We start from the raw sequence: 16,261 nt of genomic DNA on the forward strand, positions 1-16,261 counted from the left end.
TCCTAACTACCAAGGTGGCTCTTCATAAATCATGCCATTCTGCTTCTCAGTATATTCCTTTAAGGAGCTTATGATATAATTAGAGAGTCAAGACTTATACACATAGAAAGATAACAATACAGTGTTGAATATGGTAAATATCAAATGAATTCTGCAAACAAATATTATGGGAATTCTGAGAAAGATTTCACAGGGTACAGTGGGTTAAAGGCAGTTAGGACAGGCTGTATTAACCAGGTAAGGACAAAATTAGATTTGAAGATAGGTGAAATTCAAAGAAGACAGATAGGAAGATAACCAGGATAGCACAGTGTCATGGAAGTCAAGTATATGGCAGTCTAGAAAACAACTCTGATTTTCTTGATCCATCCTTTCTTGGAGCACACTGTCTCTGTTGTAGATAATTCAGCAAAATCTCTTTGTTATTTAGTACCCTTTATGGAATCTGCCTGGTGCCTTCCTCAGTGGAAATTTTTATGCTCCCAGCAGCCTTAGTAATTGGTACCGCCTTGTGTATAATATCAGAGGAGTGAAATCTGTAAGACATGCCTTAGCAAGATCTCCCTCCTCCCTATAAAACTCTAGGGGTGTTCTTGTCTATATCCAAAGCTGTTTTTTGTGTGAGAAGAAATCCAGGCATACTCTGGAAAGTGTGACGAGAGCCTGGCATAATATGAGTGCCTAGTCTAGAGAATGCCTTTCTCAGGATTATAGATACCCTTCCTCATCCTGCTACAGTGTGAAGATAATCTCAGCCAAGGCCTAGATACCAGTCATGTTGTACTTGCCAGATATGTGGTTGCACCATAGTTATATTTGGTGATCTTGAGCCAGAGGTATCCATTTCTCTTCCCATACCCCATGCTCCCAGTTTTCTCAAGTTAATCCATAAGTACCTTTATTTCTGTAAGTTAAAATACTGAATTAGATGCTTGTTGCTTTTAGTTTTGCTTGCCAATCTGCCTGGAAACCTTCAAAGTCCTCCAAAGCAGCAGCAACAGACTGGAACAACATGATAAAAGAATTTCAATGAAAACTAGTTGATAGTGCCAAGCTGCAGAGAGATCAAGGAGAATGATCCCTGAAAAAAGGCCATTGGATTGGGCAGAGGGTTTTTATTAAATTTTGTAAGTGGAATTTCAGTAGTTCATAGGTATAGTGACCAGATATGAGATTAATGAGTGAATGGAGAGCATATGGAGACTTTGGGTGTAGTATACCAATTCCAGAAGTTTGAGATTTAAAGGAAGCACAGCTAGAAGATGAAAGCTAAAGGGGTAATCAAATTATTTTTTTTCCAGATAGGGAAACCTGTATATATTTGTTGGTAGAGAGGAAAAAGCCCCTGGAAAAAAGCTAAAGATGCAAGAGAGAGAATGGATGTTAAGTATAATATGCCTGTGTATTGTGAGACATGAAAACTTACAAGTTCAAATTTCAGCCTTACTGAACCAGAAGCTGTCCTGTAATAGGATGTCTCATATCAAAATGAAAAACTCCTGTGTCAGATCTCTGTGGAATTTCAGGTACTTGTAGTATGGGTCTCAGTTCATCAGAGTCTCTTCATTAGGCCAGAGTAGCAAGCTGTCTTATTTGTTGAAAAAAACATGAAAGCTTTTTGTCTCATTCTTCCTGTTTATCTTTGTAATTCTGTTACATGCTTCTCTTGACATTTGGTCCTAGTTTTGCCTTTATTATCATAAGCCATATAGTAAATTCTCAAAACCAGCACTACCAGGCCAGTGTCCAGAGTCAAAACAAAATGACCAGCCCCCCCCATGCTAATTTACTACAGACAGAAGGACTTATGAAGGGGCGCACTGTGTGTGTGTGTCTGTGTGCAGTTATAGATGTAGAGAACAGCCATATGATCTGGTTCGCTTAAGACCACTCACTCGAGTCTTTAAGCAAAGGCTTGATGACTTCTGTGGGGAATATTGCATAGAAATGGATTCTTTTTTTAGAATACATGGCCTTTGAGTCACTTTCCAACTCTGATTTGGAAATAACAGAGTCTTAAAATCAGTTTTGTCTAGATTGAGATACATCTTAAAGAAAGGTCTTTCATTTTGGGGGGTCTCTGTCTAGCCACTGAAGTCCAGCCTATTCTTCACATTTTTTTCCTGGAAATCTATATTATCTTTTTAGTTTAATGTTCCTGCTATTCTCAGACCAATCTGAGGTACCTTACTGAATCTCCAAGAACATTATTACATTACCCAGATCTTCCAGCCATTGGCTTGCTCTTCAGGCCTCTAAGCAATAGATTTTTCCTAATTCAAAATATATTTCTCTTTTTTCCAAAGTGTCCTTTGCCTTCAGCTAGAGCTTAGAGACATTTAGACTTTTATAATAGGTGATTCTTGGCAAGTAGACAAGTAATTCTCAGCATCCAATGGAGAACTTTTCACAATTTCTTGGTCAGTAGTTCCATTAAAGAAACATTTATTAAGTACTTGCTATATGCAAAGAACTGGTTTGTGAACTGGGACTACAGAGACAGAAAACAAAACAATTCCTGCACTTGAGGAGCTTACATATGCCACATGTACAGAGATAAGTAAAATAGAAAATAATTTCAAAAGGAAGAGACTGCTAACAAATGGGAGGATCAGGAAAGGCTCTGTGTAGGAAGTGCCACTTGAGCTGTGCTTTGAAGAAAGATAGGGGTTCTCTGAGGAGGATGTGAGAAGAGAGAAGGCATTCTAAACATGAGGGACATCTCTGCAAGGGCAAGAGCAGCCTGGTACAGGGAGAAAGAACACTGACTATGAAGTCAGAGGATCTGTGTTTACATTCTGCCTAAGATACTACCTTCCTGATTTTCTCCTCTATAAAATGATGGAGTTGGACTTAGGTGGCCTCTGAGATCCTTCCAGCTTTTAGATCTATGATCCTATGAATGTTATATGTGACTATCAGCTACCAGGCCCATTTAACTAGATTAAGGAGTGTCTGAAGGGGAAATTATAGAAAAATAAGATTAGAAATGTAGGTGGGAATTAGATTGTCAGCAGAGAATTTATTTTTTAAAATTAAGCTACATATTGAATTTTATTTATTTGCTAGAACAGTTTGTGGGGAGTAGAGGGTGTATATGTTTGTGGATTTTGAATGTGTTATTGCAGGAATTCTGAAGTTGACCTTTGCTTTATAAACCAAAGAAACTTTTGAAATCCCGTAGGCAACTAAGTACCTAAATAATTGTTTGGATAAAATTCATCCTATTATACTGTGTTATTAAAATGGTAGGTTTTGATTTTTCTTTCTTTTTTCTTAGGTTTGGAAAAAAAAACTCAGGTATTACAGCCAGAGGAGAAAAAAACAGTAGCATATCATGAAGCAGGGCATGCAGTCGCAGGCTGGTTTCTGGAACATGCTGATCCACTTTTAAAGGTAAAATAATTTTCAAAAACATTACAGATGCCAGTAAATTGCAAAATGTCAAGGAAAGAGTATACAAATATAAGATTGTTTTTATCTGAAGATATTGTAGTATTAAAAGAAAAGAAAACCCCGTTAAGAATATAATTTTTTGAAAATTGAGGATTTAGGGGAATTAGAGAAAATGCAATGGATCAATATGACAGGCCCATCTTTATGTTCTTTTGGAGGGATCTTTATATTCTGCTTTCAAGATTGTTAGGAATCTCATATCTGTATCTTTCTAGGGGTTGAGGTATAAGGAGGAGTTACTAGAAAGCTTGTGAGTGATTCTGTGGAAATATATATAGAACTTTAGAAACTCCACAGTGCAACTGAGAACATTCCTCATTTGCTGAGCACAGTACTGGGATTATATATAGGTGACTGAGTCCCAGAGTCTCTTGAGGATTTTATGAGTTGGAAGATTGCTTTCACTTCTGGGGCTGTGAGGTAGCTGGTCTTTTTCAGCCAAGGGCCCTTCTTTTGAAAAACTCACATTCTACTTTGGAAATACAGTATGTACAGATATAAGTAAATACATAGTACGTACATGATAATGCCAAGAGGGAGAGACAGCTAACAAATAGAATCAGGAAAAGGCTTTGTATAAGGAGGTTCCACTTGAGCTGTGCTTTGAAGAAAGATAGAGATTCTTTGAAGAGGGTGTGAGGAGAGAGGACATTCCAGACCCCATTTGTGCAAAAGAATTTCAAGCTAGGCCCAGGAAACTCTAGCTTAGAAAATTTAGGTACTACCTAGCTCGGGACTGGGCAGTTTTTTTATGGATTTCTAATTATCCTACATTGGTGTATTATTTCTTAATTTCCCATTTTCCCTTGTAAATGAAGACTAAAAATACATTATTGTGCTTTAGAGAGTATAACAGCAAGAGAAGGGAAAAAGAGAAGTTATTGCTAGAACTGGGTACTGAGAAATTATGTTAATGTGTTCATCCTTTGTTGCCGAAGAAGACCATGCCATCAGAGAAGTGATGACGTGACTTGCACTTAACTTTGTTTTGAGTGAGGGAGGGATGTGCAGGTCACGAAGTAGGAAAAGAAAAAATGATTAAAGATCAGGAGTACTATAAAACAGAAACCAAGGGAAACATTAAGTATGAAAAAAAATTGAGGGAGGATGGGGGAATGTTAATTTGTAATCAAGAGGAGATATGGGTTTTGAGAGGGTTAAGATAATAATGATGTTCCTCAGCCTTTCATGCTGTGTGTTTGTTTTCCCCCCGCAGTTGTGGAGATTATTTGTTGTGTGTAAAAATCAGAAACAATAGGTTGGTGGGTTTTTTTTTAAGAGAAGAGAATAATATTTGCTCACATTTGTGTAGTGCTTCACCATTTTCAGGGCTCCTTCACATTTTCATTTAATTCTCACAACAAACCTTTGAGATAGGCAGGACCTCCCACCTTACTGCTCTAAAAGCCTTCCCGTATAACAAATAATATTTTCAAGACAAAAAAAGAAAAATAAGAGGAAAAAATCATAACTTATGGAAAAAAAATAACTTATCAATGCATCAGAAAAACTAGCCCCCTCCTAACTGTACAGTCTTCTTACATTTTACTCCCTGCCATGTACTCTTCAATACAATGACACTAGTCTCCTGGCAGTTCCATGAGCAAAAAACTCCATCTCTCAGCTCCAGGAATTTTCTCTAGCTGTCCTCTATGCTCTTCTTCCTCCACCTCAACTACTGACTTCCCTGGTTTTCTTTAAGGCCCAGCTAAAATCCCATTTTCTACAAGAAACTTTTCCCCAATCTTTCTTAATTCCAATACATTCCTTCTGTTAATTATTTCCTATTTAGCCTGTATATAGCTACTTCTCATATTTGTTTGCATGTTATCCCTCCATTAGATCATAGGCTCCTGGAGGGCAAGAACTGTCTTTTTCCTTTTTTGTATCCCCAGATCTTAGCATGTTGTCTGGCACCTTTTTGTTGTTGTTCAGTCATTTCAGTCATGTCTGACTCTTCATGACCTTATTTAAGGTTTTCTTGGCGAAGATACTGGAGTGGTTTGCCATTTCTTTCTCCAACTCATTTTACAGATGAGGAAACTGAGGCAAACAGGGTTAAGTGACTGGTCCAGGGTCACCCAGCTAGTAAGTGTTTGAGGCCAAATTTGGACTCAGATCTTCCTGACTCCAGGTCTGGCACTCTATCTACATATCTATCTAGTTGCCTATCTTTCTGGCACCTAGTAGGTGCTTAATAAATATTTATTGATTGATTGAAAAGTCTGAAAATATATAACCTTTTACTTCTGCAAAGGAGTGGAGGGAAAAGGCGAACATCTTCTCATATGTCTTCTTTCAAGCCGTGCTTGTTCAGAGAATCATTCTTTATTTAAAAATATTTTTCCCCATTTACATGTAAAGACAGTAGTTTTGTCTTTTGATATCCATTTTTAAAAAAGTTTTGAGCTCCAGATTTTCTCTCCCTCATCAGCCCCTCCTTCAGACAGTAAGCAGTTTCATATAGGTAAATACATGTTAAATCACGGAAAACATTACTCTATTAGTCGTGTTGTGAAAGACACAGGGGAAAAAAATAGAGAGAGTGAAAAATAGTATGGTTTGGTCTGCATTCAGACTCCATCAGTTTTTTTTCTAGAGGTGGATGGCATTTTTCATCATGAGTCCTTTGGAATTGTCTTAGATCATTATATTACTAAGTCATTCACAGTTGATCATCATACAGTATTGCTGTTACTATGTACAATGTTCTCCTGGTTCTGTTCCCTTTTATTTGTATCAGTTCATATAAGTAAGTTTTCATGTCAGCCTGCTCATTATTTCTTATAGCATAGTATTATTCCATTACAATCATTGTGAATCATTCTTAAGATTTGAGGAATCTAGTCCCCTGCTAGGAGAAGGGGAAATGGGCCACAAGGAGGTACCTGGTGATCTAAGTATATTCTAAATCTCAAATAAGAGGAATACATGACTTTGAAATGCTTGAGTTTAGGGTAAAGGATAAATACAATGTTGCTAGTCTACTCTAATAGATGGCAGGGCTCTGGTTTCAATCCTAAGAAATCATGGATTGAACAGGATTCTTTAGAAGTATGAATTTTATCGTAGAAAAAGATGCATTACTGGGGATTTTGATCTGATGACACCAAGGTATAGAGCCTTAAACCCGTACTTGGGCAAACCTCAGCAAATATAGATTATTGCACATACATATGTTACTCTTTCAGAAGAGGCACAATAAAATTATGATTAAAAAAAGTTAAACTTATAAGGCCTTTTCTAGCTCTATATGATTTTATGATTCTCGTTATTGGCTATAGTCATCTTTTGGAGAAAAGTGGTTGATGATATTTAGTGGCCAGTATGTTTTAGTTCTGTTTAATGTAGTTTAAGTAACTTGATAATTAGAGAATAAAGTAGACAGTGAACATTGTTGCATGCACTGTCTTCCAGGGGCAGCTAGGTGGTGCAGTGGATAGAGCATAAGTGCAGGAATCAGGAGGACCTGAATTCAAATCTCACCTCAGGCACTTGACACTCACTAGCTGTGTGACCTTGGGCAAGTCACTTAACCCCAGTTGCCTCATCCTGGGTCATCTCCAGTCATCCTGATGAATATCTGATCACTGGATTCAGATGGCTCTGGAGGAGAAGTGAGGCTGGTGACCTGCACAACCCCTCTCTCACTCAAAACAAAGTCAAGTGCAAGTCATGTCATTATTTCTCTGATGGCATGGTCTTCTTAGATAATGAAGAATGAACATACACACTGTCTTCCAGAAGTGCTGTAGGAAGTAATGTGAAAAGGTTATTTACATCTCTAGGGTGTAACCTAAGAAATTTGACCTGCTTTCCACAGATGTGGAATAGTGTTGATTGTGGGGTATGTTAAAAATACATATTGAAACCTTAATCAGCTAGGACTCATCTAGTTGGAATCCTCAAGTAATAGGAATTCCTCTTCCCACCTCCAACCTCAGCCCCACCTGCAAACTTTTAGGAAAAAATGAGGGGGAAAAAAAGAAAGCAAAAGAAAGTGAAATCAGGGATTTAATTCACATGATAGTTACCCTTGAGTCAATATGTATTCAACATAGCCTCCTATTTTTTCATCTATATTTATGGTACTGTTTGGTTGGATACATAGTATGCCAAAGAACTTCAAGATTCTGAATGATCCAAGAAGGATTGGATTTTCTTCGGTATACCATACTCACAGAGGCAGGAAGCCACAAATATATTTTACAAAGATTTTAAAAATTACATTAATTTTTTTAATGAACAAAAAACTATATTCTTTTCCTTTCACCTTACTCCGTACCCCATGGAAAAAGAAAGAAAAACAAAAGCCTTGTTACAAATATGCATATTCAGTCAAAGCAAATTCACCCATTTCCCATGTCTGAAAAAATGCTTATCTCTTTTTACACCATGAATCTACCACCCTTCTGTCAGGATGTAGTTAGTATGTTTCAGTTTGAATTATTGAGAATTGTGGTTGATCATTATGTTTATCAGACTTCTTAACTTTCAGAGTTGTTTGTCTTTATACACTCTGCATCATACATGGTTAACCGGGTTTCTCTGAAACTGTCCCCCTCATCATTTCTTATAGCACAGTAGTATTCTGTTACGTTCATATACTATAATTTTCACCCTTTCCCTAATTTATGGGCATCCCCTTGGCTTCCATTTTTTTCTAGTACAAAAAGAATTACTATTAATATTTTTGTACACATCGATTCTTTTCCTTTTTCTTTAATCTTTTTGTGGTATAGGCCTAATAATTGGTGTCAAAAGGTATGTACAGTTTAGTAGATTTTGAGGGCATAGCTCTAAGTTACTTTACATAGTAGCTTTTGCCAGCACTACATTAATATAGCTATTTTGCTACAGTCCCTCAAATAGTTGTTATTTTCCCTTGTTAATTTTGTCAGTCTGATGTGTGTGAATTGGAACCTTAGAAATGCTTTAATTTGCATTTCTTTTTGTAAAGATTTTTAAAAGCAAAACAGGGCTTTCTTGTAAATACTGATAAAATTTGGTTAGCCTGAGAATACTATTATCAAAACATTTCAGTTAATTAAGATTTTACCACATAATAGTGTCACAGATTTTAAAAATAATCCTTAGCTTCCCATAATATTCATTATTTGTACAGGCAAATTCCTTACATAAGAATTGAGAACAAAATCCAAATAGACTAGAGGGATTGATTCTAGGGTACATAAATAAATTAAGGGGAAAGAGAAAGAAAAATTTGTTCCATTTCTATATGTTCTCCAGAACAGTATTTCATTCACAGTAATGTGACCTTAGCTGTAAGAGAGTGAAGGAAAGGCAGGGGTTTCAGCCCAAAATAGTAGGAGCATATATGGACCTTCTCTCACCTCCCTGATCCTGCATTCATGCACAGGTGGCATGCACCATTAGTATCCTTGTAACAGGATCTGGAGGAATACTCTTGCCCCCAACATGTTGGGGGGAACCTTTGTAACAGCATTATAAGAAAATCAGAAGTACAGAATAAAAAAGTGATAGCTAAGCTGTGATTTCTCCTTGCAGGGAGTACTTGAATTAGTGAGGAGACAAGCAATAGAAATATTGAAGAATGTGTGACATTTCCAAGTAGACTGCCATTTTTTCCAGAAGAGGTGCAATGATACCTTATAACATGTACATTTCAAACTCTTCTAGTTAAATGAGGCCTGCATAATTTTTGATGAGCTTTCAAGGAGGCATTTAAGAGATCATTGAAGTAGAATGATGGTTCAAATTGTGTTATCAAAGAAAGCAAGAATAAAAACCATTAAATGTCCCTAATATGGAGTGAATCCAAAAGAAAACTCATGACTGTTTGAAAGCTGTCAATGACTTTATTTGCAGCAATAAACTATAAAAGGTAGATAGATTTTTTTTTTTGGTTCTTATATGTGTTTGTTTTCATTTTTTCATAAAGAGAAGAGACTTTGAAATCTGTTTATCTGTAGGGAAATGTTTGTTAAATTCAACATGATGTAGAGTATTTAATATGTCTGTTTCTTACTTCCAAAGGTATCCATCATCCCACGTGGAAAAGGTTTGGGTTATGCTCAATATTTACCCAAAGAGCAATACCTTTATACCAAAGAACAGCTTTTGGATAGGATGTGTATGACTTTGGGAGGACGTGTGTCAGAAGAAATCTTTTTTGGAAGAATTACAACTGGTGCTCAAGATGACTTGAGGAAAGTAACTCAGAGTGCATATGCACAAGTAGGTGTTTAAAATAGGATTTCCCTTCTTAAATTGTGTATGAAATTGTGAAAAATTATGAGATGATCTTTTTGATTAGATTTTTTTAGCCATGTAGTTAAACCTATGAATATTTGGGTCAAAATGTATTTTGTAAAGGAGAATGGTTTCATTTCAAAAATCAGAATTTGTGGCCTGATAAGTATAAAGAAGAAAAAGAGAAATTTGGTAGGTAACTTAGATTATACTTCAGAAAATTTGTCTTTTTGGTCTAATACAGCTGTTACCTTAACAGTTAAATTATTTTAGAAAATTGTGTAAATGGCAACATTAATAATCTTAAACTATACATTTTGATTCCCTACTATTAATTGTAAATTGTATTTCTCCCTGTAACTAGTTTGACTTATCATTTGATTTAGATGCTATGTCTTTGGGTCTCTGTATGTTAGCTATTGATATTAATTCATTGTCTCTGATCCATTTCAGCATAATATAGTTTCTCTATATCTCTTAATTGCATCTATTTTTGCTGTTGGCTTTATCTAATAGGTAGAGGATTGCTGCCTCTGCTTTCTTTTTTTTTAAGTTCAGATGAAGTTTAATAGATTTTATTCTAGCCCCTTATTTTACATTATTCCCCCTTACCTCATGAATGTTTATGTTTAAAATGTGTTTGTTATAAGTAATGCTTTCTAATTCATTCTGCTATACTCTTCCTTTTTATAGGTGAGTTTATCCCATTCACATTTATTGTGTATTTCTCTCCATCTCATATATTTGCACATATTTTTCCTCTCTTTTGCTTTCTACTCCTTTTACATAGAAGAAGAGAAGTGTGGAGCAAGAATATATTCAGCAGAAGCAAATGTATTCAGCTTGTGCTTGCCTGCCTTTCTTTTCTTTCCCTTACCCAGACCCCAAAGAGGTTCTTAATCCTTTCTTTTCCTTTTAAACCACTCTTAAGCATCCACACCCTAGAGTCAGAGTGTGTTTTGTGATTAATTCCTCACTGAATCTATCCTCCCTCTTGCTTCCTCCTCTTTCTTCTGTCTTCTTTTTCCCTGTTGAATTAAACGTATTTCTACACTCAACTCAGTGTGCATATGTTCTTTGCTCCTCCAACCAATTCAGATGAAAGTGAGGTTCATGTTTTGCCCTTCTTCTACCCCTTCCTCCTAGTTGTAAAGTCTTTTACGTTCTGTCATTACGTGAAATAACCTCTCCCATCCCTTCCCTTTCTTCCCTAGCATATTCCTTTAAACCATCCTATCTTTTAAAATAATCAGAATATAACAAAACTGCTTCTACACCCTTTGTTTTATTTAACTCCCTCCAATCCCTGAGGATATTATGGTCCTAAGGGGACATATGTATGTTCCCCCTATTAGAATGCAGAGCACTTCATGCTTGTTTAGTCCCTTCAGATTGCTCACTCATATTTACCACTTACGTTTCTGTTGATTCTCATGCTTATATTTAAAACTTTCTGCCCAGCTCTCTCTTTTCAGCAGGAATAGTGAGAAGTCCTTTGGGATTAAACGTTCATTTTTTTCCTCTAGTGATACTTAGTTTCTTGTAGGATCTTGACTGTGGATCCTTAGTACTTGAACTTTCTTTCTGGCTATTTAATAGTGTTTTTTCTTGGATTTGGAAATTCTGGATGTTGTCTATGACATTCCTGAGAGTTTTCATTCTGGGTTTTCTTTCAGGAGGTGACTGGAAGATTCTGTTTTCAGCTTGGCCTCTGGTTCTAGTAGATCTGAGCAATTTTTTTTTCCATGATTTCTTGAAATATGACCTGGCTCTTTCATTTTGTCATGGCTTTCACATAATCTGTCTGATGATTCTTAAATTATCTCCCCTTGGTCCATTTTTCCAGTTCAGGGTTTGGTTTTTTTTTTTTTATGAGATACTTTACTTTTTTTTCCTATTTTTGGAAAAAGCCTTTCCACTTTTTTTTTCCTTTCCACTCTCATTTATAAGATAATTTTTAAATGCTTGCTTTATTTCTGCCAGGAATCCTAGTGGACCATTGCTTAGACTGTGTCTTTCTTTGAAGTTTTGCTTGTAGACATTTTAAAGTCATTTGCTTTTTCTGGGTTTGTGTTTTGGATATCCCCAGCATTGTAGTAACTATTTATTGTGGAAGTCTTTTTTTTTTTAATTAACTTGTTCTTACTTCTCCAATTGGGACTTTATATTAAGGCCAGCCCCAGCACATTTTCATCTGGGTAATATCTGGGTCTTTTCTGGTCCTGATTTTCATTCTCTGGGGTCTTGCTGGGTTTTTAGCACTGTGTTCTTCAAGAATCCCGGGAGAGGTTCAGGCCAGGAAATGGCAAACATTCAATGCACTCAAAATGGTTTGATCCCTTTTAATTATAGTGCCTTCCTCTGTTCATTATTTCCAGCTTATCCTCCACATAGCTTGTTTTTACAGAATTATTTGCATGTTGTTTCCTCCATTAGCCTGAACTCCTTCAGAGCAAGACTGTTTTTTACTTTTCTTTGTATTCCCCACACTTCCAATAGTGCCTGACGCATAGTTAGTGTTTAATAAATGTTTATTGACTAACTGCTAAGGCTGTCTTCTTCCTCCCTGTTCTGAGATTTGCAAACTTGTGACTCCAGTTTGTCTTTAAGTGACAAAGCTTTTTGCCTGCCTCTGGCAGGAGTTCTGGTGGGTTGTTGCTGGCTTCAACTCTGTCAGTTAGCTGGTTCAAAACAACACAAGTGTGAGCTCCCTGCTCTGCTTATTCAGCTGTAGGCTTCAGATCAAATCTGGGGATAGAATCTAAGATCCCATTCCAGCCCAGGTTCAGAACCACACAGCTGCTAGAAGCTTCTGTTCCTACTCCTTGCCTAATACACATCCTCAGGTCTGTGATGATTCCTTGCCCTGTTATACAGCTGTAGGTGGGCCATTCCTAGACACAGGTTACCTCCCAAATCTGTATGGGATCTGTGAACTGGCTCTGAGGTGGAAGCAACCTAACTTCCAGTTGGACCCTTTTCGTACTCCCTAAGCAGTGTGATTTGTGACCGCTTCTTGTCCTAGTATATAGCTAGCTACAGTCCTCATTTCGTTCCACAGATTGGAAAGCTCTGGGTAGCATCCTCATGGCTAGACCCTGTCGTTAATGCCTTCTGACTTGTCTCCCTCTTTATAGATCTTGATTGGAGTAGTTGTGGGAAAAAGCTAGGCTCTACCACTTTCTCCTATTTCATCATTTTTGCTGGTCTAAAAAGTATATGCATTGTAATGCAAGTCACTCGGGTATTTGTTCTTCTCTTTTAGATTGTTCAGTTTGGTATGAATGAAAAAGTGGGGCAGATTTCCTTTGACCTTCCACGACAAGGGGACATGGTATTGGAGAAACCATATAGTGAAGCTACTGCAAGACTGATAGATGATGAAGTACGGATACTTATTAATGATGCTTATAAACGGACAGTGGCTCTTCTTACAGAGAAAAAAGCTGAAGTAGAGAAGGTGGGTGTTTCAGGAACCAACACTTCTGGAAAGCTTTACCAAAAATTAAAGTAATAAACTGAATATTTATCTTCCTTAGATTAATAAAGGTATAACTGTACATTTTATACTTGTGTTTATATATATGTGTATATACATATATGTGTGTGTGTGTGTGTGTGTGTGTGTGTGTGTATGTAAGTAAGTGATGAGAAAGAGTGATATTTATATGGGCAGCTTGTTCTCTAAAGAAATGTTCAAGAAAGGGGAAGTCACAGCTAGACTCTAGACCTGTGTCTTTGAGGTGCCAGTTCTCAACCTGATGTGGAATTCAGGCTTCTTGAGAATAAGGAGAATATTGAGATATTTGATGTTCAGCTGTTATTTCGCTCTTTCCTCCTGGAATTTTTTTTATGCCAGATTTTGAACCAGAACTACTTAGGCTAAGGAAAGCAAGACTAACTGAAATTTACCTTCTTTCATTTCTCTTCTCCTTTCTGTTCAAACAAAGATTGAAATGACCAGAGAGCAGATAGGAGAAAGAGAATCGTTATAAATCACACCTTGCATATAGAAGACACTTAGTTAATATGTGGCTAATTAATGTATTGAATAATTAGAGCCTGAATGATTAAAAATTGGCAGTGTAAGTTATGAGTATGCATGCTTCTTCATGTTTATTAGTGTATTTGGTTTGATAGTCTCCTAAAATCATTTGTACATAAGTTAAGAAATCTTAATTGACATCTGTTTCACATATTTAGCAAATTTACTCTTTAGCTAGTGTCTGTACAGATTTAAAATATATATGTTCTATTCAAATTCGTCAGATATTTATGAAGTGCCTACTAATGGTACTGGGGGAGATGGAAATGTACAGGGAAGATTCAGTCTCTGACCTCATGAAACTTACAGTTTAGTAGGAGAATATGACACATATACAGATAATTAGGATGCAAGTAACATAAGTACATAATGGAGAAATAAAATGCCTTGTATAGTCTGAAAGGAAATAGGCTGTTACTGATGGGACATCAAGGAAGAATTGTTTCTTAAAGGAGGTGACTTGGAGTTGGGTTTTCAAGACTAAATAAGAATTCATTAGACCTGGATGTGGAGGTGGAGGGAGAAGATAATTCAATCTACTTTTTATGAGAGACACAGATAAGTGACAAGCTATTGCTTTTGAAAACAACTTCCAGGTTGCTTTCCAGGTCATAGGGTCAAAAAAGCAATGAACAAGTCTATTTGCATGGTTAATATGTGTCTTGCTCTGTACTTGGTAATACGGAGATACAAAAAACCAGCCTCTGCTCTCAGGGACTAATCTTAGTTTCTTAGTTTCTGCAAATCTTACATTAACAGTAAGAACTGTGATTTAAAAAAAAATAATAAAAGGCGTGGTATTCTTAAGCAAAACATAAGTGTATTAAAATTATAGAATAGGTGATTATTACAAACAGTTTAATTTAGCCCTTGTAGGTCTAGCAGTCTTAACTAAACCTGCTTAAATGTTTTCATCTGCACATTATTAAATGATCTGAAATAATCTTACAATGTGTTCCCCTGGTGTATGTATTTAATAGAAATTGTTTCCGTTTCAGGTTGCTCTTCGACTATTAGAAAAGGAAGTATTAGCTAAATCTGATATGGTTGAACTTTTGGGCCCCAGACCCTTTGCAGAAAAATCTACCTATGAAGATTTTGTAGAGGGTACTGGAAGCTTAGATGAGGACACCTCTCTTCCAGAAGGACTTAAAGACTGGAACAAAGAACGTGAAAAGGAAAAGGAGAAAGAGGAATCACCAGATGACAAGACAGTAAAACAAATCAGAGGAGAGATGCCATTTTAATTTCATTTTGTCTTGTGTTGTCAGTTTGCACAGTACTTCAACTTTGGCTTTGTCAGATCAATGAAATCCAGTGCTGAATGAAGCATTTTGTTAGGTGGTCTTATCCTACTACTCACCCAAAGGTTGAAATGATAACAAAAAAGAAAGCTGTGATTTGTGGTGATGGTATGGCTTCCTGCTTACACCAAAGGAGGAGAAATCAATAAGTAAAGATTTCAGTAGAGCTGATTGGAAAGCTTCTTGGACTGTACCAAGCTCCAGTCTATTGTATCTAGGAAACATGTGCCTGAGCATGTCGTGTATAATTAACTGATTTATAAAACTTTGCAGTACAGTCAGTTTTTTCTTCTCACAAACCCACCCGCCCTTAATTCACTTTCATTATCCTTCAGTGGTTCTCCTTACATCTGCACAAGGCAGATAGACTGTGAAATGAATTGAACACCTAATGAGGAAAACATTAATTTGATGTAGTATTTTTTCAAAATTCAGATCATTTGTTGTGTTTTAATCAAAAGGTTTTCTACAGGGAGCTGTAAGATATTAAAATGTGAATGTATTGTGTACATAAGGCTTCTTTGAAATAAAAAATAAGCTACATACAGCGTCCTTTTTTGAACACAGATTTGTTTACTTTAAGAAAATATACTTCTAGTAAACTTAACTCGGGGGATGGATGATCTTCTTCATCAGAGAAGACTCTTTCATTTGAAATCTTGACATTAGCAACCTATCTCTTCTTCTTCCTTTTACACTAAGAAACGTTGATAAAGCTTCTGGTGCCCATGTGACACTTTCTAGATGAAACTGATGTAGTTCAGTTTATTAATGCTTCCTCATTTGTTAAGTTACCAGCTAGTTTCAGCAGAACTTGAAATTGCACACTAAATCCCTTATACTATCCCTTTTTTAGAGACAAGTAGTCAAGCCTGGATTAGTTCAATTTTAACATGCCTATTAAATACTTATTTAGGTCTCAGCATCAAATCCTTCATGCTAGTGTTGAAGGGCATTCATAATTTTTTTACTCCTACAGATTCTTTATAAAATGGTCAGAACTGTATAATTCTAAGCTTTTCTGTTAGAATTGTCTGATCTGTAAAATAGAGAAATTTCCAATTTTCTAAGAGGCTAAGTCTGGAGCATTTTAAAGTGCTTATAAAAAGCTTTATATTGAACAATTTACTATGTCATCAATTGGTTAATTCAACAAATTAGTACTTTTATGTATTTTCAATTCAACTTATGTTTATTTTAAAGAAAATTAAAAAAAATTTTT

General features: G+C 36.2%; 1 protein-coding gene across 4 annotated transcripts in view; it reads left to right on the plus strand.

Annotated features, from left to right (window-relative positions):
• The window catches only part of AFG3L2 (AFG3 like matrix AAA peptidase subunit 2), a 53,659-nt gene extending 38,077 nt beyond the window's left edge, over positions 1 to 15,582 (plus strand). For all 4 annotated transcript variants that reach the window (XM_072604199.1, XM_072604202.1, XM_072604201.1 and 1 more), the window contains 4 exons: positions 3,281 to 3,396; positions 9,475 to 9,675; positions 12,956 to 13,150; positions 14,734 to 15,582. In XM_072604199.1, coding sequence (XP_072460300.1) covers positions 3,281 to 3,396; positions 9,475 to 9,675; positions 12,956 to 13,150; positions 14,734 to 14,982 — 761 coding nt within the window. In that variant the 3' untranslated portion in view covers positions 14,983 to 15,582. The remainder of the gene's footprint in view (positions 1 to 3,280; positions 3,397 to 9,474; positions 9,676 to 12,955; positions 13,151 to 14,733) is intronic.
• Positions 15,583 to 16,261: the final 679 nt, after the last annotated feature.

Source organism: Notamacropus eugenii, chromosome 4, assembly GCF_028372415.1.
Source record: "Notamacropus eugenii isolate mMacEug1 chromosome 4, mMacEug1.pri_v2, whole genome shotgun sequence".
NCBI classification, from domain to species: Eukaryota; Metazoa; Chordata; class Mammalia; order Diprotodontia; family Macropodidae; genus Notamacropus; species Notamacropus eugenii.